Raw genomic sequence first — 22,171 nt, 5'->3', positions numbered from 1 at the left:
TCCTCCCTCTGGTCGGGGTATGGCACTGGGGGACCAAAGGGAGCATCCCTGGCGCTTCAGTCAGCAGGGGTGTACTCCTTGCTGACAGCTGGGGTTACAGTGGGCCCTCAGGCCCTTGGTTAGGCAGCTTAGCCAGGCAGGTAACGGCCTGCCGCTGAAAAAGTACAAGTCACCATACAAAATACAGCAGTCTTTATAGAAGCCGGGATAAAGTACCCAGCCCCAAGGATCTTGGAGGTGGTAAGACCATCCAGGACCAGAGTACGGAGGATGATTCAAGTGACAGGGGTGGAGGGCTAGAGGCATAAGCTAACCTGGTTTGAACTTACGAGTATGGTATCACAAGAGAAGGCAATGGTCTGGAGACCACCATCAGTGTGGCTGAGACAGCCCCTCTAAACAGCTTTGTGAAAGCATAAATTCATCCGTTAGGCTGTCAGAAAGGAATGTTTTGCCATAACAGTGATTCTTGGGAAGCCTGATGGCCCCGGAGCCTGCAATGCCCTGGTGAGAGCCGGATGGTTAGCTGAGGGCTGCACTGGAAAGAGGAAGAAGGAGCAAACCCCAAAAGACGAAAGGGGGAGCCACCTGGGGACTTGAGCCCCATTGGCAATGTGGCGGTAAAAGGGTACATTGGTGGTAAAGGAGGCACACTGGAGGGTGGTATGCCAGAAAAAGGCCACTTACCTTGGGATGCTTTTCGGCAGGGTAAGTAGGCAGACAGGGGAGTAAGAAGAGCACATCACTCAAAGCCCAGAAACACTGGTTGGCAGGGCACAAAAGTGGATAGACAAGTAAGCAAGTTGAGCCTAACAGCAGTAAGAGGCTACCCACCCCCCTGCACAATCAGAAAAAGAACCAAAAAAAGACCAACAAAACGTTATGACCCCAAAAAGCGGCATGGAGGGTGGCCTCGACAATCAAAGGTGTTAGAATTATAACAAACAAATGAAAAAGGACTTGATTGATATGTGGCAGAGATGTTTTAGGATATGTCATTTGATGTTTTATAACCTTTAACACAGATAAGTTTTATGATCCTGTCCAAATGATTTATGCATGTCAGGGATGATGTATGACTCATCAACAATGATTTATGACCTGTCTCCCAATTATGATTTATGACCATGTCAAGAAAGATTTGTGGCACTGAGAATGAGTTATGACACAGTAATAATGTTTTATGGACTTGTCATTTTGAATTATGACTAACCACTGTGATTTACGAGGTCAATTATGTAAAATAGACTCCATGCATGCAAAACAACAAAACGAAACAGTGGGCAAGTATTCCCAGTAAAAATGGCAAAAACACAGCTGGTGTAAGTATGTAGAATGTGTACTAATAGGAATGGGCCAAGTGCGGGACTTTGATGCATTGCCTGTCGGCAGGACTCCAGATACTGCATGGGGCTACTGGAAAACAACACTCTGCTTGATGATCCTCCCCACAGTACAGAGAGCACTGCAAGGCGTCGTGGACGAAGGCACAACACTTGTCTGCTGATGGCTGCGGCAGGCAGATTTAAAACAAATGTGCTGCCTGCCGCATCAATGTCTGCCTAGGTCAATCTGCTACCTATCGGGGTGCCAAATTGCTGGAAAACCAACACGCAAGGCACCACCCAGGATACAGATGCTGAAGAGGCAGCAACAGTATAGTGGCAGGAAGAGAAAGCCAATTTTAGCACACTGACTGTAGCTGACAGCACATCTTCACCTCATTAAGCATATATCTCATCGTGGAAGGGTCCATAGGGCTCTATAAAGCATGATTAATACATTTTAGTGCAGCGTTGCAAACACCAGCACTAAAAGGCATTAGTCTATCCACTGATGCATGGTACTTGGCAGGGCTGTTTAGAGTCAGTGAAATCCGCCACAATAAAAAAAAAAATCTTTTGTGGTGGTATTTGCTTCCTCAATTATGTTAGAATAGAAAGTGCATTGTAATGCTCAGGGCAGCTTTATACCAAATTTGATTGGTTTCAGCATATTGTTTCCTCCATAGACATTCCAATTTTTCCACAGTATTTCCTTTCCACCGCTAGTTCATTTGTGAAACAGCGGTCAGAAGGTTATTGTTTAGGGGTCCTTAAGCTAGCTTCAGCGGCAGCTATATTGGCAGCATCAGTGACCCAATTATTCACTCTGACCATGTCTGACTGTATCACCATTTAAATTAGTTTTGGTAGCTACTAGGATATCCTGCAATGAGGATATGTCAACCTTAATCCAGGCTCGGTTCTTAAAGGTTGGTCCCATTCTCAACTTACTCTTAGGGGGGACCACGGCGGGGAAAAGGGTAGTATAAAATCGTCAGACCAAAGAACTTCTCTAGGCCTATATGTCCTTTGTGCTTACTTTTGCCGCTTGTTAATTGTGTTTGAGGATGATCTGTTGTTTGAAGTCCTTCAGGCAGCGCAAGGTTTTACTCTTTCAATATTGTTATAATGTTTGTTTATGAATGCTAAACACGTTCAGTGGTTTAAAAGGAATTATCCCATTTTCAACATTTGCTGCTCCATCCACCCCAAAATGTTTTCACAGTAATCTACTACAAATGCCATAGAGTGGACTTCAATAGTCCCTTCTTCTGAAGATTCTCATATGTTTCCTTAATATATCCATTGACGTTAATGTGTCATCTTGGTTGATTTTCATCTTCACCCAATCCAGTATTCTAGAAACATGATAACCTTTCGTCTTGACTTAAAAGTTTACTTTAAATCAATTTGGCTGTACTCCAGGCGGTAAACATCCCAGTAGTAACAAGTTTAATGAAAGCCTTTTAATAATTTTGCGTACAGTATCTCACATCCTGTTTACGACTGTGACAACATAATCAACACTTAACATCAGTGCAAGCCCATCTTTGTGCAGATATCAACACTGTGAACCATTATCATGTGATGCACATTATACATAAACATATGCCCTAAACTAACTCTCATGTAATACCCTGTAATAAGAGAGAAACATGTTATGTAGATTTATAGAGTGCACTATCACCCAGACGTGTATCCTCTTGGTCAAGTGGGACTACTCGAAAAAAAGCCAGGTCTTCAGCTTCTTGCAGAATTAAAGAAGTGAGGAGAAGGCTTGTATATTTAACGGTAGGTCATTCCATGCTTTAGGAGCGATGTAGGAGAAGGTTTGACTGATGAATCTGTTTTTTTGTATGTATAGGACATGTGCAAGAAGGATTGCAGATGAGCAGAGGTGTCTGGAAAGTTTATGAAAGCAGATGCAATTGTTGAGGTATGCTGGGCCACTGTTATGTAAGGCTTTGAAAGTTGTGGGTGGGATGCCAGTGGAGCTCTTGCAGTGAGTCCGGCGTAGGTGGTTGAGAGTGATTGTGGCTGCTGAGTTCTGGATTGTCTGCAGCATTATGGTGATTTTTGTCACCCTAGAGGGTGTTGTTTGTGACATGGGCGTCCATGACAGCTTTCCGGGTGCTGGTTGGGAGCCATATGGAAAGATGAGGCGATGATTGCGTTGACTCAGGCGGTCATGTTGAGTTTGCTGTTGATGAGGATCCGAAGGTTCTTGGCGTGGGTGGTGGGTGCTCATCCTAGCTCTGTTGACCACCAAGTGGAGTCCCATGGTGAAGTGATCTTCGAGAACATCATGAGTTTGATCTGGTCAGTGTTCAGCTTCAGACAGTTGGGGCCTGATTACAAACTAGGTTGATGGGATACTCTGCCACAAACATGACGGATATCCCACTTGCTGTTTTATAAGTTCCATAGGCTATAATGGAACTTGTAATACGAGGGACAGGATATCTGTTATGTTTGTGATCGAGTATCCCATCCGCCAAGGCTCTAATCAGGCCCATGGTCTTCATCCAGAGGGCAATGTCAGTCATGCAGGCATTGAACTTAATTGGAGTACTAGGCGTCTTGTCGATAAGGGGAAAAATTATTTGAGTGCTGTCTACGTAGTAGAAGACAACGTTGTGAGAGCTGATGCTGCTGCTATTACGGATCATGTATGCTTTCAAATGGGTTGTGCTCTGGGAAGATCCTTGCAGAACTCTGCAGATGAGGCCACAGGCATCCAAGGTTTACGTGCTAGGCTGTCTGACTGGGTCTTTCTAGTCAGGAAAGAGTAGATCAATCAGACTGTGCATCCTTGGATTCCACTGTCTTGTATACATTAGATGAGGACAGGGTGGGCAACCATGTCACATGGTGCAGAGAACTCCAGGAGGGTGAGAGCTGCTGCATCTCCTCTTTCCAGATTCATGCCAGTGTCATTCGTGATGGGTGTGAGGGCAGGTTTTGTGCTGTGATTTGTTGGTTATTCCCCTGACAACTGTTCTTCAGCTTTAAGTTGTACAATTTCCATGCCAAAAGGACTGCATATTTAAGAGCCATACTTTGGGCTGAATATCTTTGAAGAAGCATAATGGGTGGTACTAATAGATTTCTGCTATGCTATACAGAGAAGTTTACATATGTACAAAATAATAAGTCTACTCACACTTACTGAACTGTCTGTAATGGAGAAATTAAGAATAAATAAGAAAATACATATTAAATCCAGAATTACTTGTAAAATTGTTTTCTTCGTGCACATGTTATTACTGTGAAGGTTAGGCCAACACCAGCACGTTGATGCACAGTAATGTACATAAGGGAAACACTAACCGCCAAGGAAAAAATAGTGTTAGGTGCCAAGGCCACTTCATATTATGCTTGCTTTGATCTCACCATTTTTCTAACTTATTAACCAAGATCAGAATGAATGTAGCAGAATCAACTGAGGTTTACCACCACTTTCAGACTACTCTATCAAAACTTTAAATTCATCTGTATTCATAGTAGACACTACATTCTGTCAGCATTTCCATCAAAGATACTTAGGAAAAAGTATATATGGAAAAAAACTGTCTGAACCAGATGATGAGTAGATGTAAGAGTTAGTTTATAGAACATAAATACTTTTTGATGGTTCACCACAAGTGTAGAGCACATAAAGAAAGGCCCTATCACTAAAAAGTTACAGCTTAAATACATATCCTTCAGAGGTATTTGGAATAACATCAAGTACTGTTGACTTAGGCTATGCACTTGTTATATGTTACATGACATGTCTCTGTTTTTGTTATTTTTTTTTAGGACCACAAATAGTATTGTTATGCCACACGACCTGGAAGCTCACCAACAAAAACAGCACAGTTGGTGTTAAATTCATCGATAATGATTAAATGAGAACTCTCGAAGCACAGATTTGAAGAAAAAAAAAAAGCGTTACTATTCATTTGGCTTGTATTGAAAGGGGGTAAGGATTTAGAGAGAGGAATGTTGAAAAAACAATCACTAGTAGCCATTTGTTCATCCATGCCTGACAGAAGAACTGTGATAAGTTTATCTTTATGTAGAAAATGTAATACAGGACTAGTAAATTGAGTACCATTGCCTACTCTTTTATGAGTTACAAGGGGTGGGGTGAGCATCTCTTAAATGATGGACTGTATCTTTCACAAAAGACACATGATTCCTCAGTATCTCATCGATGACCCTTTAGAGAAAATCAGCGCATAAGGCTGACAATGCGACCCATGTTGAATCACATCACCTTTTGAAAAATGTCTTCTCTAAAAGAACAAGAAAGCAATAAGTGGGACTGGAGCTGTCCATCAGTGCGAGTCCAACTCGAAAGTCTCTTCTTTAGGGATCATGATTATATCCGGAAAGGCACAGAAGAATACAGGGACTTCTGGAAGTTTTTTGAACGATATCAACGATTTCAGAGCATCCAGAAGACTGAGAAATATTGTGGTGAACTTGATCAGGAAGCACTCAAAGGACACAAGCTTTCCGATCTTCCAAAGGATTATGACCCACGATACAGAATTAACATTTCTATTCTCAGTAAGGACATGGAACATCTGGTCTCGAGACATAACAGGGACAGTAGGGACCGCAAAAAGTATGGACACAGGTCAAGGGAATGTGAGACCGTCCCTAAAAACAGACTCATTGAGTTCCGCATGGCAGTGCTGCACTTCCTAGACTTCACACAGAAGCAGGGTTTTATGAAACTGGCAAAAATGCAGAAGGAGCGTTCAAACTTGCCAATCTTTCAATACCAAGACAAGATTGTGGAGATGGTAAGAAAGCATCAAGTAGTGGTGGTAGCTGGAGACACAGGGTGTGGAAAATCGACTCAGGTCCCCCAGTATTTACTTGCAGCAGGGCTCAGCCACATTGCTTGTACCCAACCACGAAGAATCGCCTGTATCTCTTTGGCAAAACGTGTTGGCATTGAGAGCCTCAACCAGTATGGATCTCGGGTAAGTGACATAACAAAGTAGCATTTGGATGTGCAGTGCAATGCGTAATGTAGCGTGTGAAATAATTTATTTCTTAAGTCAGGGCAGTAAGACTCCTGAAACATAACTTACAAAATTGTAGTAAAGCTGTACAACTACACAAAAAACGCAAAATATGATAAAAATTCTGCTCAAGATCTTGGTGTATATTCCCTTCACTTGCTTTCCCTTTGTGTACTTGGATAAAAAAACACAAAGTATTAAGTGTGATTGTTCCTGGCAGCTCTACCCTCTTAGACAAATCATAGGAGATTTTCCAGAACACATCTAAGGTAGACAAACAACTTCTTTTTGGGAAAATTTCATGCAGAGTCAAACAATGTCTGTAGTGATTACTTCTACAGATGAGATGAAGTGTTAAGGCATTAAGTATATGAATGAAAAATTTCCTAGCTATCGTGAAGGAAACTTTCAATTCTATTAAGGACACAGAGGCGAGGATTATGCAGTCCTTTCTTCACTTTATTGATAACAGCAAGTTCAAAGTTCAAACACATTAAACTACAACTCCCATGATGCCCACAAAAAACCATGACAACGAGTAACCAATCCCAAGTCCTTAACAGTGTATATATAAATAACTGACGGGCGCAGTCCTTCCTTTTCTTCACTGTAGAAAGTTAAGGAACTCGCAACTTCAATTTCCTTTAGAATCACCTCCTACAAGACAAGGAAGAGATTAGACATAGCAAGAGAACAAACTCAAAGTAGTAAAACTCCAAAGAGAGCTAACAAGTGTTAATTATTAAAATATATACATAAGTAAATATCTATCTCAGAAGTATAGCCATAACAAAGCACAAGAAAATGCATCCAATATTTAATCAACACCAAGAAAAAATACCATACAGCAGCCAAGAGGACTCCTACATCACCAAGCCGGCAGTTCAGTCCCAGGTGGGTAATACTAAAAAATAGTATATGGCTGGGATAATCCTCGCCTCCGTGTCCTTAATAGAATTGAAAGTTTCCTTCATGATAGGTAGGAAATTTTTCATTCTATAGCAGGACCGGAGGCGAGGATTATGCAGGTTCAAAGCTAACTTACCACCAACAAGGCGGCCTCATGGAGTGGTTTAAAATAAAACTTCTTGAAAACCGACTCCGAAGACCAATCAGCCGAACTCATAATATCCTTCAATCGCCCACCGACCAAAATAGCCTTGGAAGCCATGGCCCCTCTAGTAGAGTGAGCCCCAAAACGTCCAATGTCAATGCCAGATTCTGACATAATCCAACGAACCCACCTAGCAATGGTAGGCGAAGACACTGCCTTAAACGGTTTCTTAAAAATAATCAAAAGCTGCCTGTCCCCGGGAGGTCTAACCTCCTCCGTGACCGCTTCATATGTCTGAAGACATCTCACCACGCATAACCTAGGATGAGAATCCAAACTGGGGTAAGATACAAACCTGGTACCTGTTTTCGTCCGTCGAGAAACAGTGAAAGTAACCCTGGTTGGGGTGAAGACCCTGGCAGACACATCCAAAGCCCGCACATCGGAAACACGCTTGCAAGAGACCAGGCCCAAGAGCATCGCCAACTTTGCGGAAAGCTGTTTCCTGGATAAGAGACAATTATCCGGCCAAGCAGATAAAAAATTAAGAACTTGGTTTACGTCCCATAACCCCGAATAACGAGGTTCGGGAGGACGAGACAAACGAACCCCTTTCAAGAGTTTACTCACCCAGGGGTGCTCCCCCACTGGAACATCACTGATAGTACTATGGCCCGCCGAAATCGCCAAACGAAAAGAATTAATAGTACAATAGGACAAACCAGAAGAAAAAAGTTCCGCCCAAAAATTTACTATAAACTCAATGGGGGCCCCCACGGGATCCACCGCCCTCTCCATACACCAACTGGCCCATCTCTTCCAAGCCGATCTATATCGCTTGATGGTACCTGGGGCCCATGCCTGTCTAATAAGGGCTGTAGCTTCCCGTGAAAGGCAGACGTTTTCCCAACGTCCCCTGAAATCCTCCATGCCATGAGATCGAGATGACCCTGAAGCACCAGAAGATGATGGCGACTCTGAGGGTCCTGGAGGACTCCCAGAACACAGGGGAGTCTGATAGGAGCCATCCAACACAGCTCAAGAAGAGTGGGGAACCACGGCTGAGCCCTCCAGATCGGAGATATCCGTGTCAGGGACGCTCGCTGGCGACGCACCTGGGCCACCACTCTGGGGATCAACAGGAACGGAGGGAACGCATAGCCCTGACCGTTCGACCAATCCTGTAAGAAGGCATCCACTGCTCTCGCCCCCGGATCGGGTTTCCAACTGAAGTAAGTCGGGAGTTGAGCATTCCATCGGGATGCAAACAAATCCACCGCACAAGGACCCCAACGGTCCATCACGGATCGAAATATCTCCGGATCCAGACGCCAATCGCTGGAATCCTTGAGGTACCAGGAATTCCAATCCACCACCTGATTTTGAGTTCTCTGAAGATATTCCGCCGTGACTGAAATCTGCCTCTGAAGACAATAATTCCAGATTTCCTTTGCCAAGTCCGCTAGAACCTTGGAGCGAATGCCCCCCAGTCTGTTGATATACTGGACAGCTGATATATTGTCCATCCGAAGAAGGACACAACAGGAAACCTTGTCTCGAGTCAAAGAGCGGATCGCAAACGACCCTGCCAGAAGCTCCAAGCAATTGATGTGGAGAACTCCGAGGTCCACTGACCTCCCATGGAAATCTGACCACATCTGGCTCCCCAGCCCAACCTGCTGGCATCCGACTCGATCACCAGGTCGGGGAGAGAGCCGAAAATGGCCTTGCCATTCCATGCCTCCATGTGGTCCAACCACCACTGCATCTCCAGACGAGCCTCGGAAGAGAGCTCTACCAGGGCTGAATAGGAATGCCCCTTCCGGAGATGAGAAGCCTTCAGCCACTGCAGGGCCCTTTAATGAAGAGGACCCGGGAATATAGCCTGGATCGACGATGACAGGAGTCCCACAATCCTGGCGATCTGCCGGAGGGAAGTCCTGTCTCTGCGGAGCACCCTGGTGATCTCCTTCTTTATCTTGGAGATCTTGTGCCCCGGAAGGTGCAGCGTTGCTGACGTTGTGTCCACCACAAACCCCAGAAACGTTGTGGATTGGGATGTGCACAGAGATGACTTCTCCGAATTGATCACGAAGCCCAGGTCTTGTAGTAATGCAATAGTCATGTTCGTGTAAGACAGTAGTTGTGCTTTGGACTGGTCCATCAGAAGGATGTCGTCCAAGTAAATAATCATTCTTGCGCCCTGAGTCCGCAAGAACTCAACCACCGGTCTCAGCCGTTTTGTGAAGCACCAAGGTGCTGACGAAAGACCGAAGGGAAGACACGTGAACTCGAAGACCTGACTCCGCCATTGAAACTGCAGAAACCTGCGGTGAGGGTGGTAAATGAGGACCGTAAGATACGCGTCCTTGAGATCCAAACGTATCAACCAATCCCCTTGACATAAAAGGTCCCTGAGAAGATGGATACCCTCCATCTTGAAATGACGATAAACCACCCATTCGTTGAACGCCCTGAGATTTATCACTGGGCGAAACCCTTTGTCTTTCTTCTCGACCAGAAAAATATTGCTCAGAAACCCCCTCGGATGAAGAGAGGTCTGAACAATGGCTCCCTTGCCCAGAAGAAGGCAGACTTCCGCACCGATCATCAGTGAATCCTGTACGCTGAATCGAATGGGAGGACGACGAACCGGTTGAACAGGTGTCCCATAGAACTCTATGCGAAAACCTGTGACCGTCTGTAGAACCCAAGGGTCCGACGTAAGCCGGGCCCAATTGTTTGCGACGAGCGCAATCCTGCCTCCCAGCTCTAGAGGGGAAGAAAGAGGGGTGCTCACCTGTACTTCCTCCTGGGGAACTGGAATTTCCCTGTTGAAAACGCGAGGAGCGTCCTCGGCCGGAACCCTTGTTGGGGAAGAAGGTCCCCTGACGGTCATCACTCCAGCCGTTGTTGCGCCTGTCTTGGGTCCTGGAGGGGCTTGACTGTTGAGAGCGGCCGGAGGAGCGACCCCTTCCTCTTCCGGATGGGGTGATCCCACAAAGGGATCTAGTGCCAGAGCAGCAGCGCTGCCATGCTCTCCGGGTGGGCCATCCTCCCGGCAGGGTACAGGGTCTAGCATACACGCACTCTTGGCAAAGGCCTACCGTAACCGGGCGAAACCCTCCAGGTGCCCCGGGTCACGCTTCCTAGAGGAAGAAGGAACTTTAGATGTACTGGCCCTAGGGTCCGAATCTCCCAAAATGCTCGCTGAGTGGGACACATTCTGTATAAGCCTGTCCACCCTATCCTGCAGAGGCGCTAAGGCTTTCGCCACCGCTTGCAACACAAGTTTGTCCATCCCCTCATGAATGTTACTCTGAGGTGGCCAAATCTCCTCTGACCCCAAAGATGGGGCGTAGGCGTGATCCAAAAAGGAATCCACTGAGGGGGAAGAAGAATTCATCGCACACAACAAAACCAACTCAGTGCAAAAATACGGGAAGGACCCACAGGAACCAGCAGCAAATCGCCACTTACCCCACCAAGGGCCGTCAATAAGAGGGGTGTGAGCACAATAAATAACACCCAACCTAAATACAATGGGTAGCCCCCTTGCCGTGCTCCAAGAAAAAACTTGTGATACCACCAAGTAAAATTCGTGCACAAAAAAACAGAATATTGAGGTCCCCAAAGGGAAATCCGAATGCAGGCTGGCCTGCTCTTACCGCTATGCGGTGTCGGCAAGGGTTGGGGGCCAAAGCAGCAAGCACCCCCTGAGGGCGGGTGCTCGCCAGGCCCAGAAAGCGATCAGGTAATCAGCGTGCGAAGCGCTGCCTTCCCTAGATCAGGAGCGCGAGAAACGCCCCTAGCGGTGACAGGCCGTCAACGCACCACGCGCTCGGGCAAAAGCCTGCCGCGCAAGATGACCGACCGGGAATGCGAGGAATGCTGCTACCTCGCATCCGGTGCGCACACGACCAAGCGCTGCAGGTAAACAAGGTTAAACCAGCAAATCTGTCAGCAAAAAGCACTAAGCACAAGGCAAATCCCCGAACCCCCGAAAGCGAGAAGGAGCGAGGACTTAACTGACGGGCAGCAATGAAGAAAGAGGAAGGACTGCGCCCGCCAGTTATTTATATATACACTGTTATGGACTTGGGATTGGTTACTCATTGTCATGGTTTTTTGTGGGCATCTTGGGAGTTGTAGTGTAATGTGTTTGAACTTTGAACTTGCTGTTATCAATAAAGTGAAGAAAGGACTGCATAATCCTCGCCTCCGGTCCTGCTATAGAATTGTTTTTGTGTGTGGGTACTTAGTGGTGACATCAGAAATAATGCAATGTCACGTGTGACCTTTTTGCTTTCTTGGTATATAGATACATATATACAGACTTGGCATCCTTAGGGTGGTTTTACCCCACACGTTTACCTTTTACCTCCTGTTTTGTTGCTGTAGCTTTCCTTTGGCCTTAGGACTCTGAGCACTTTGCCACTGCTAACCAGTTCTAAACTGCATGTGCTTCTCCCCTAAACCTGGTAATATTGGTGTATCCCCAATTTGCATATTTAATTTACCTGTAAGTCCCTTGTAAAGTGGTATACCATTTACCTAGGACCTGGGAAGTAAACGCTCCAGGTGGGCCTGCAGCATTGATTGTCCCACCCATTTAAGTAGCCCTATAAACATTTCTTAGGCCTCCCACTGCAGAGGCTGTGTGTGCAATTTCACTGCCACCTCGACTTGGCATTCAAAACTTCTTGCCAAGCCTTAAACACCCCTTCCCTGACATATAAATCACCCCTAAGGTAGGCCCCGGGTTGCCCAATAGCAAAAGCAGGACATGTACTTTTACGTTTTTTACATGTCCTGGTAATAAAAATGCTCCCAAAGTTGTTTTTCATTACTGTGGGGCCTGCCTTTCTCATAGGCCACCTTTGGGAATTAATTAAAATATTGTAATGATAAGTCCTCTTTACTGGTAAAGTCAGATTTATTATTACTATTTTAGAAATACAACTTTTAAATAGTGGACATTCCTCTGCCCTCACTGCCATGTGTGCCTACAGCCTGTCTCCAGTACATGTCTGACCTGGACTAGGTGACAGCTACACTTGTACATTCCCTCCAGACACCCACAACAAGGGACACTCGGCTGCATCAGCATTCTTCTGCATACTGATTGGACTTCCTGGGGAGGAGGATGGGAAGGGCCCCCACTTAAATTTCAAAAGGGTAGTGGCCAGAGCCCACACAAAGTGGCTGATTACCTCCCACCGATAGTCTGGACTCAGGGCTGGGCTAGAAGTGGGCCTGTGCACTTCACAGAAACCCTGTGAAGTTGTCCCCCACATCAAAGGCACTTTTTATTATAAGTACTGGGTGTCTGACCCCCAAAAATCAGTACACTTCAGGACTGAAGAAACTTCTTGGAGTGATGACTGCTGTGTACCAGGATCGCCACCTTGCCAGGATTGACTGTTACCAGGAACTGCTCCTCTGCCTGTTTGTGCTGCTCTGCTACCTGTTGATCTCTGCCCTGCAGGCCAAGAATTAACAGCTAACCCCAGAGTGACTCCAAGGATTTGCTGACCTGCCACTGGTTCTACTAAGGGTCTCCACAACATCAAAGACCCCTGAGCAGCTTCCTTGCAACCTGCCACCCGATTTTTATCAAAAGCTCTGTGCGGCTCCCCTGCAGTTCGCAGCCTTCTCTTTCAAGGATTGCAGAGCGGCATCCCTGCAGCTCACCGCTAACTTTGTTAAGGATCACAGAGCGGCGTCCCAGCAGTTTGTTGCCTGCTTTTACTAAGAATGACAGAGCGGCTTCTCTGCAGCTCACTGGCTGCTTTACCACGGATCTAAGAGAGGATTCCCTGCACCTTGCCGCCTACTTTATCAAGGACCGCAGAAAGGCTTCAGTTCGGCTGACTGCCACACTCCCCCTTAACTCTCAAACCAGTGGCGGCGGAGTGATTCCTGTTGGTGCCGCTGTCCCCGCCTTTCACCCCCCCCAACACACACACTCTTAACAGATTCCTTGCTACTGCACTCAAAGAGGTTAATTTGAGAACATAACATTCGGTTGCTCTTAGCGAAGAACACGTCTGAAATATTCCTGTACTGTACTTAAAGCGCACTCACATCTTAGAGTGCACCACATCATCTTTTGTCACATAACCTGCTACAAGCACTGCTTATGTTTAACTTTGGAATGTGTGATTTCTTAATTGGATTCTTGTCGGTTTGGTCTTGACCAACTGTAGGAGGCTAGCCTGGCTTATAGTGGGTACCTGATGGTACTTACACGTTGTGGCATGTCCAGTTATCCCTTATTAGTAGATTAGTAGTGTTCTAGCAGCTTAGACTGATAGAGGTAGCTATAGCAGAGCAGCTTAGGCTGAACTAGGAGACATGCAAAGCTCCTACTATACCATTTATATCATATAGGTACTATAGCATAAGAAACACAGTACTCAGAGTTACTAAAAATAAAGGTACTTTTTCTCAGAGGATATACTCCCTTAGGAGGTAAGTAAAATGCACAAAATATATACTCAAACCAAAATCAGGTAAGTACACAGTCAAAAAGTCGTGCAAACACTGTAGAATACAATAGGATGCAATAGGCCTAGGGGCAACACAAACCATATACTAAGAAAGTGGAATGCGAACCACGAATGGACCCTTAGGTTAGTGTAGTGTGTAGAGGGTCACTGGGAGTGTAAGAAAACACTAAGGGTGTCCAAGATACCCCACCCCAAGACCCTGAAAAGTAGGAGTAAAGTGCTACTACTTCCCCAGAAACACATTAAACTCGTGATAGAGGATTCTGCAAAGACCACAACAGACTGCAAAGCACTGAAGACGGATTCCTGGTCCTGAGGATCTGCAAAGGAAGGGGGCCAAGTCCAAGAGTCACGAAACTGTCCACGGGGGGACAGGAGCCCACTAAACCCCGGGTGAAGGTGCAAAATGTCTGCCTCCGGATGGAAGAAGCTGAAGATTCTGCAACACCGAAAGGTGCTAGGAACTTCTCCTTCGTGCAGACGATGTCCCACGGAGTGCTGGAGGATGCAGAGTTGTTTCCTTGGAGAAAGACCGCAAACAAGCCTTGCTAGCTGTAAAGGTCGTGGTTGAAGAAAAAGGGTGCTGACCGGGCCCAGGAAGGACCAAGATGTCGCCACTTGGGAGAGGAGACAGAGGGGGCCCTCAGCAACACAGAGAGCCCACGCACAAGAAGGCAGCACCAACAGAAGTCCTTGAACATGGGTTCAAGAAGACTGAGCACGGCGGTCGTCTCAACACTACAAGAGAGGGTCCCACAGAGCCGGAGGTCAACTCAGGGAGTTGAGCAATGCAGGACGGAGTGCTGTGGACCTGGGCTTGACTGTGCACAAAGGATTCCTTGCAGAAGTGCACAGAAGCCCTAACAGCTGCAGTTCACGCGGTGTACAGGATTATTGTCTGGAGAGGGAAGGCAAGGACTTACCTCCTCCAAATTCAGACAGTTGGACCACGGACAGTCTGGGTCACTTGGGTCCACCACCTGTGTTCCAGGGGCCATGCTTGTCAGGATAAGAGGGTTCCCAGAGTACCGGTGACGCTGAAGTTTGGTGCCTGCTGGAGCAGAGGGAAGATTCCGTCAACCCACAGGAGATTTCTTTGTGGCTTCCAGTGCAGGGTGAAGGCAGACAGCCCTCAGAGCATGCACTACCAGGAAACAGTCGAGAAAGCCGTCAGGATTAGGCGCTACAATATCGCTGGTAGTCTTCTTGCTACTTTGTTGCAGTTTTGCAGCTGTCCTGGAGCAGTCAGCGGTCGATCCTTGGCAGAAGTCGAAGAGAGAGGTGCAGAGGAACTCTGGTGAATTCTTGCACGTCGTTATCTGAGGAAAAGCCCACTGGAGAGACCCTAAATAGCCCTCAGAGGAGGATTGGCCACCTAGTCAGGTAAGCACCTATCAGGAGGGGTCTCTAACATCACCTGCTGGCACTGGCCACTCAGAGGCCTCCAGTGTGCCCTCACACCTCTGGATTCAAGATGGCAGAGGTCTGAGACACAGTGGAGGAGCTCTGGGCACCACCCCTGGGGTAATGATGGACTGTGGTCACTCCCCTTTCCTTTGTCCAGTTTTGCGCCAGAGCAGGAACTGGGGGTTCCCTGAACCGGTGTAGACTGGTTTATGCAAGGAGGGCACCATCTGTGCCCTTCAAAGCATTTCCAAAGGCTCGGGGAGGCTACTCCTCCCCAGCCCTTAACACCTATTTCCAAATGGAGAGGGTGTAACACCCTCTCTCAGAGCAAATCCTTTGTTTTGCCTTCCCTGGACTGGGCTGCCCAGACCCCAGGAGGGCAGAACCCTGTCTGTGCGGGTGGCACCAGCAGTAGCTGCAGAGAAAACCCCAGAGAGCTGGCTTGGCAGTACCCAGGGTCCATAGTGGAGCCCCGGGGATGCATGGGATTGGCACCCCAATACCAAATTTGGCATGGGGGGGACAATTCCATGATCTTAGACATGATCCATGGCCATATTCGGAGTTACCATTGTGAAGCTACATATAGGTATTGACCTATATGTAATGCACGCATGTAATGGTGTCCTTGTACTCACAAAACTGCCCTGAACTATATGGGGGCACCTTGGCTAGTGCCAGGGTGCCCTCACACTTAGTAACTTTGCACCTAACCTTCAGTTAGTGATAGTTAGACATATAGGTGACTTATAAGTTACTTAAGTGCAGTGTAAAATGGCTGTGAAATAACGTGTGTGTTATTTCACTCAGGCTGCAGTGGCAGTCCTGTGTAAGATTTGTCCGAGCTCCCTGTGGGTGGCAAAAGAATTGCTGCAGCCCACAGGGATCTCCTGGAGCCCCAATGCCCTGGATACCTAGGTACCATATACTATGGACTTATAAGGGGGTCCAGTGTGCCAATTGAAATTGGTTAATGAAGTCACTAGCCTATAGTGACAAATTTAAAAGCAGAGAAAGCATAAGCAGTGAGGTTCTGATTAGCAAAGCCTCATTGACACAGGTAAGCACTATACAGACACACAGATTAGGCCGTAAACTATGAGCACTGGGGTCCTGACCAGCAGGATCCCAGTGAGACAGGCAAAAACATACTGACATACATGTAAAAATGGGGGTAACATGCCAAGAAAGATAGTACTTTCCTACACTCCTACCCCAGGAATTGTCACAATAGCAACATTCTGTGCACTGATATGGTAGGACTATTTCATGGGGTATGCTTTTGGGAGAGGCTTGCCCTCAGCTGAAGCTTTTACAGCAGCCTGAATCTCATTATCTAATCTTGTGTGAGAACGAGTCACTGTAGTAACCGAAGCCGTAGCTACTGCTCATTCGGCAGCGTTTCCTACTACGTATACTCCTACATGTTGATGGCCCAATGTATGTACTACATGAACATCTGGTTGCTTATCCTTCAGATCAGTCACCCTCCCCCCCCCCCCACAGAGTTCTGTATTTTATGGTGTTCCCCTTTTGAGCCTCTGAACCCAATCAGCCACCAATGATTGAGACACAGTTATACAAATTACACACAATCAATATGAGATGTTGTGGATCCATGTGTTCCAGTGTCAAGATAAGAGATTTAAGCTCAGCCAACTGAGTGATGTAGTCCCCGGGGTCTGTGTAGTCATGTTGAGGGAAGAATACTCCATCCTTCATCGCTCCCCTCACAGATGCGCAAGTGGCTGAGTATTGATGTTTTGTAACTACAGCAGATTGTGCTGAACTATCAGTGTAATTGACAGCTTGATATCTGTCAATTGGCAAGATGTGAGTAGGTGTGGGTACTCCTGTTCATATTAGAGAAATTCTTCTATTTGAAGTTTTGGGTCAAATATATAATCAACATCAGTGGCAGTCAGGGAGGTTCCCCATTGAATCCAGCGTGGATGTAATGCTTTAGTGTTAGAAATGCTTGCTTTGGTAACAGCTCCTAAGGCACCGCGTTAACGACAATAATGTGTTTCCTTTGGGCAAGTGGCCTCTCCTTGATGACAGACATCTCTCCAGCAGTCAGGACCTTTTCTGTGGCTGCAGAGCGTTATGCGTTGGAGTATAAATGTGATTTATTTGCCATAGTCACCGTGTCGCCCTCATTAAAGATGACATAGGTGAACCTGATGGCACCAGCAATTATTCTAATGACCAAATTTGTTTTGTTATTGTGTGTGTGTGTGTGTGTAAGTATTTTGCTTCTAGAATGTCTTGCTGCAATCCTCTAAGGGTGTGCATGTGTTCAACTGTTCAGTGTCTGCTTGAGAAATCTGGGTGAATTAAATCATAGAGTGGTTGTATGCGTTGTGCATAATCTAGTATGTAAGTTCTGCCAAAGTTACAGTAACGCAAGTAATGACTGCAGTTTCTTGTTGGTATTTGGTTGTTGAAGTTGAGCGCATTTTTCTAAAAAGTGTGGGGCAAGACCCTTGCCCTTATCTGATAGCTTGTATCCCAGAAACAATACACAGAGAAAGGCTTTTTTAGTTTTCTTAAAATTTAATTTGTAGCCTAAGGTGGGGAATCCTAAAATGAACCGGTCGACCCTGGCGAGACGAATGTTGATGTCGTCACCTGTGAGATAGATGTCTTTCACATAGGACAATGCCTCAGGATTGATATCATGCAATATTGATGTTACACAGACAGAAAACAATCGTGGGATGTTCTTATAGCCCTGTGCCAAACGGCAAAAGCGTTTTTGTGAGCCAAGTGAGAATGCACTCCGGTCCCGACTATCATGCGCTACGTTTTGGCAGGAAAAAACATTGGAAATGACCAAGATTGTGCTGTAATTTTTTACGCACTATATTGTTAATTAGTGCGGTGCTGTGTGCATTTTGTATTGCATATGTGCGTGCGTAGTTGTTTAAGTGTCTATAATGTATGACTATTCTATATGAATGGTCTGGTTTCGCAATGGGCAATAACGGGTTATTCATTGCAGAGACAGGGCTGTATTACTCCCTGGTACTCAAGCTGACTGAGGGTCTCTCTCACTGGAGCTTTAGCGTCATGGTTAACAGGATATTGGGGCTGAACTTGGTATTACATGGTAGGGGGAATCCTTATCCCAACCTATGTGGTTGCGGTACAGCTCTGGTGCCTGCGCCAAAGCCCAGTCAACAGCATAGGCTTCTTTTACTGCATCCAGAAGAAGATCTCTGAAGGAAGGCAAAATAACATCTTCCACATGTGGGAGCTTGCTGACGTACTCGGGTGGCCAGTCACTCTCTGCCAATAGGATATCACAATTAAATTCTTCCCCAAAGATTACACTTATAGTGCACTCTATGTCTCCCTCAATTTGGATATTTAAATCATAAACCGTGCCGGGTGGGAGAACGCTCCCGTCCGTGGTCTACAAGAAAGTCATTAGTTGCTGTGACATCTAGGTGATCTTTCAAACTTGGGTGGCATATTGTGACCTCTGCTGCACTGTCCAGCATGGTCACTGCCCACATCTTGTTTCTCAGCAATGTTCTCAAGTTTGCTGGCATGTGTTATTGAAATCGCTTCCACCCTCTCCTTTTTGAATTGTGGCCTTTGTTGTGGGGATTTGTCCTCTTTCTTGTCCGAGTAAAGTTGTGAGTCTTTCTTCTGTTTCACGTAGCTCACTCTCACTCCATCTATCCAGCATGTCCTGAAAGGAACGAAATAGACATGTATCAGTATATCTGTCAGGAACCTTTAAAGTTTCTCTATTTCTGAAATTATATCTCCTTTCTGAGCTTTCTGGATGCAGAGAGTCTGCTCTCTGATGTCTGTCTTTATTTTGATTTTGATTATCCCAGCATTTTTTGGAACCCTCTTATGCTTGTTTAGTACCGTCCTTAGGGGTGGTACTCTGAATTTCAGGCTTCTTCAGCTTGACTCCCAAAGTATTTTGTCCTTTACTAGTATAGTTGTCGGAAATAATTTTCGGTATTTGATGCATCTGTTCCAACTGTGGAATCTCCCAGAGCCGCTGACGAACAGCCAACGCTACTTCTTCCCCTTTAATGTTACTGAGTATTATTGAGGAGACTGTTGAAGTTACACATCCGTTTCTTCCCCATATCTAGTGCTAGAGCAGTTCCATGCTCATTTTGAATTTGTTTAAACTATTCCAGTAAGTTGGCAAATGTCGGGGTACCTTGCATGGTAGTGTAAATTGTAGCGAAGACTGTACCTCACGTGGTGCAGCCGTCCACTGAGGGAACCATGCTGAACGGCAAGCTCATTGTGAGAATATTATGTTTATTTTGGGGTCCCGTATGGGGCACTGCTTCCAGCTGGTTATTTTTTTTGAGCTATCCAGAATGGAATCTTCTTACGTTCTGTGGATGCTTTGTCCAAGATAGAATGTACTGTTTGTAGGTTAATCCTGGCAACGGCCAATTGGTGACCAACTTGCGCAGCCCCTGTTGGGGCGGTGTTCAAGGTCCACATAGCGAATTGTACTAGACATGTGTAAAGTTGTACTGGCTCATTATAAAGTGCGCATACATCAGCTATTTGCATTGCCTGTAAGCCAGCATGTTGTGTGTATGTGGCAAACATAGGTCACGTTGGTCTGTCATTACTTAAGGGACCTAGCCTCATGGGTTGTATTATATGTGGTAGGGTGCCATTTGACCAATTTTGATGTTCTTGATAAGACAGCGGTATTTCTACTGCTGCGTTAAATTCAATATTTTATGTGTGTGAAATGTATGTGTGCTGTCATCTTTTTCAGGAACGGTGACCCAGGAATAGAATGTTTCTGTTTGGTAAGCTTCATTAGCTTCCACAATAAATGTGACCTCCCTTCCTGCATCTGTTAAGCTATGGGCATCTAGATGTTAATGCACGTCTGACATTTTCTGAAATGTCTATGGCGTTAGCTATGTTGAATAATGGATGCAAAGATGGAACACCAATTGGGGAGAAAGTCCTTTTAAGAATTCAAGCTTGAACATTATACAGCCTAGTTAGGTGCTCTCTATTCAGCTCAGGAGATATATCCCCAAGACCACGGACATCTTCGTATAAGGGTTCATAGGGTACCTGCTGCGTGTGAGATGGAGATACTTAGGATATCCGTAAATTAGTGCCAAAACACCATCATTGGTGGTGCCATGTCCTGTTTGAACTCTCGCTCCTAGTCGAGACTGCTGGTTTAGGGATGGCAGCTCTTTTGTTTGTAGGTGACTAAGCCCTTTCTACAACAAGTTGCAACTGTCGGCCCAACCCTTCTGGCCCACCAACAGTACCTCCCCAAAAATCCAAACAGTAAAAGGTGATTCTGGCAGCCTTGCGCATGCACTCTGGATTGTGATATCTCAGGCGAGTCGTGAAGGAACGGAAGTTACACTTTTCTCATGTTAGTAATAAGTCTCAGTCACACAGACAATGAAGGAGATGCCAGAGAGTTTTCAATATATTTATATTTATTGATAAAACTGCAATCTACGGTAAAAATGTATGAGCTGCAATGATTAGGATAACGAATAATAAAAGAAGCATAATTATGAAGATGAGAGTTGTAAAGGATCCCCTTCCATCCCCACCCTCATTTTGCAATAAACCTGAGATGTAAAATTCCTAGCAAAGAGAACCTAATCTCTAAACTAATGAGAGCTAGGTATGATAAACCTAATTTGCCAGTACCATGTCCATGAGAAGTGCCCCTCAACAGTTGCTACCTTAGAATGAGGTCGCTAGGTCAGACTCCGTGGTGACACAAAGCTAAGTTCAGCAGCGAGGTGACGTGCAGCATAGATGGCATCTTGTCTCTGTGAGGTGTATTTAAACAGATCATGTAGGATCCCTGACTAGGTAGGTTCCTAAACAACTGATAATGTGGCAATTGCCTTAACAATCCCTAAAGTGCATATGATGTTCTAACACACGTAAGTGAGAACCGGACATGATGACAATACCTACATGTATCACCGATCGTGCCGCCGATAATGACGCCTTCTCAGAATGGCACTGATAATGAAAAGTAAAACATGTCCTCTAAAATATAAGCATTGGTGAAAGCTAAAAGAAATAATAACATAAATGGAATAAAACAGAGCATGCTAAGTAGGTAAAAGGTCACTAGGTGACAAGGGCAACAGGCCTGCACGCCAAAGGCTAAGCTGACTCCTGTGTCCCAGTGGGAAACTAAAAAGGATTCACCACACTATTACGTGTGTTATCGCACTGCATTCATAGTCACAGTGGATGTTGTCTGTCCCGCATAAACTTAAGTTAAATATGGTTGCATCCAATTGCCATTCTTAACTTTCCAGTAAGTGCATGGTAAGTTAGAGTAGGAACTGTACCAATTGCTTGGAAGTTAAATGTTATATGTGAGCTGCAGTGCATAGTTACACCATCCACTTGTATAACCACATAAACCATTGTGCCTAATGGGGTATCCAGTATGAAACAATGCAGTAGGTCATGTCAGAAGAAAGATTCTCTGTCATGTAGGAAAATATACATGTAGACATTAACACCACAGGGTTTGGTGCTTAATGTATAAAAGTGGGACAGGCTAAAAATTAAAGAAAACATGTCCCTACAGGGTAGGGAAGTTCCCAGTACCCTGCTAGTTTTCTGGATGGAAATAGCACCCTCCAGCAGCTGGTGGAAAGGTTCTTGGGTGTGTAAGAAACATCAGAAGAAAGAAATCCTGCCTGACCTTCCCCTGAGGAAGCTTGACATGAATCCTTCTTTCCACTTGAGCCCAGGTGCAGGGACTTCTGTCCAGTACCAAACTGCATGCCCGCTGTGAACTGCCTTAGGTGCATACAAGTCTAAAGAAGGGCACATTATGTGGGG

The 22,171-nt window shown here is 45.7% G+C and overlaps 1 protein-coding gene across 4 annotated transcripts in view; it reads left to right on the top strand.

The window, feature by feature from the left end:
• DHX34 (DExH-box helicase 34) overlaps positions 1 to 22,171 on the top strand; it is a 387,340-nt gene that overhangs the window by 5,067 nt on the left and 360,102 nt on the right. For 3 of the 4 annotated variants that reach the window (XM_069207613.1, XM_069207612.1, XM_069207615.1), the window contains exon 2: positions 5,127 to 6,304. In XM_069207613.1, the coding sequence (XP_069063714.1) occupies positions 5,597 to 6,304 (708 nt within the window). In that variant the 5' untranslated portion in view covers positions 5,127 to 5,596. Of the gene's footprint in view, positions 1 to 5,126; positions 6,305 to 22,171 lie in introns of those variants that run through there. The other variant, XM_069207614.1, reaches the window with a different exon arrangement.

Source organism: Pleurodeles waltl, chromosome 9 (assembly GCF_031143425.1).
Source record: "Pleurodeles waltl isolate 20211129_DDA chromosome 9, aPleWal1.hap1.20221129, whole genome shotgun sequence".
Taxonomy (NCBI): Eukaryota; Metazoa; Chordata; class Amphibia; order Caudata; family Salamandridae; genus Pleurodeles; species Pleurodeles waltl.
This window is presented reverse-complemented; position numbering and strand designations above follow the sequence as displayed.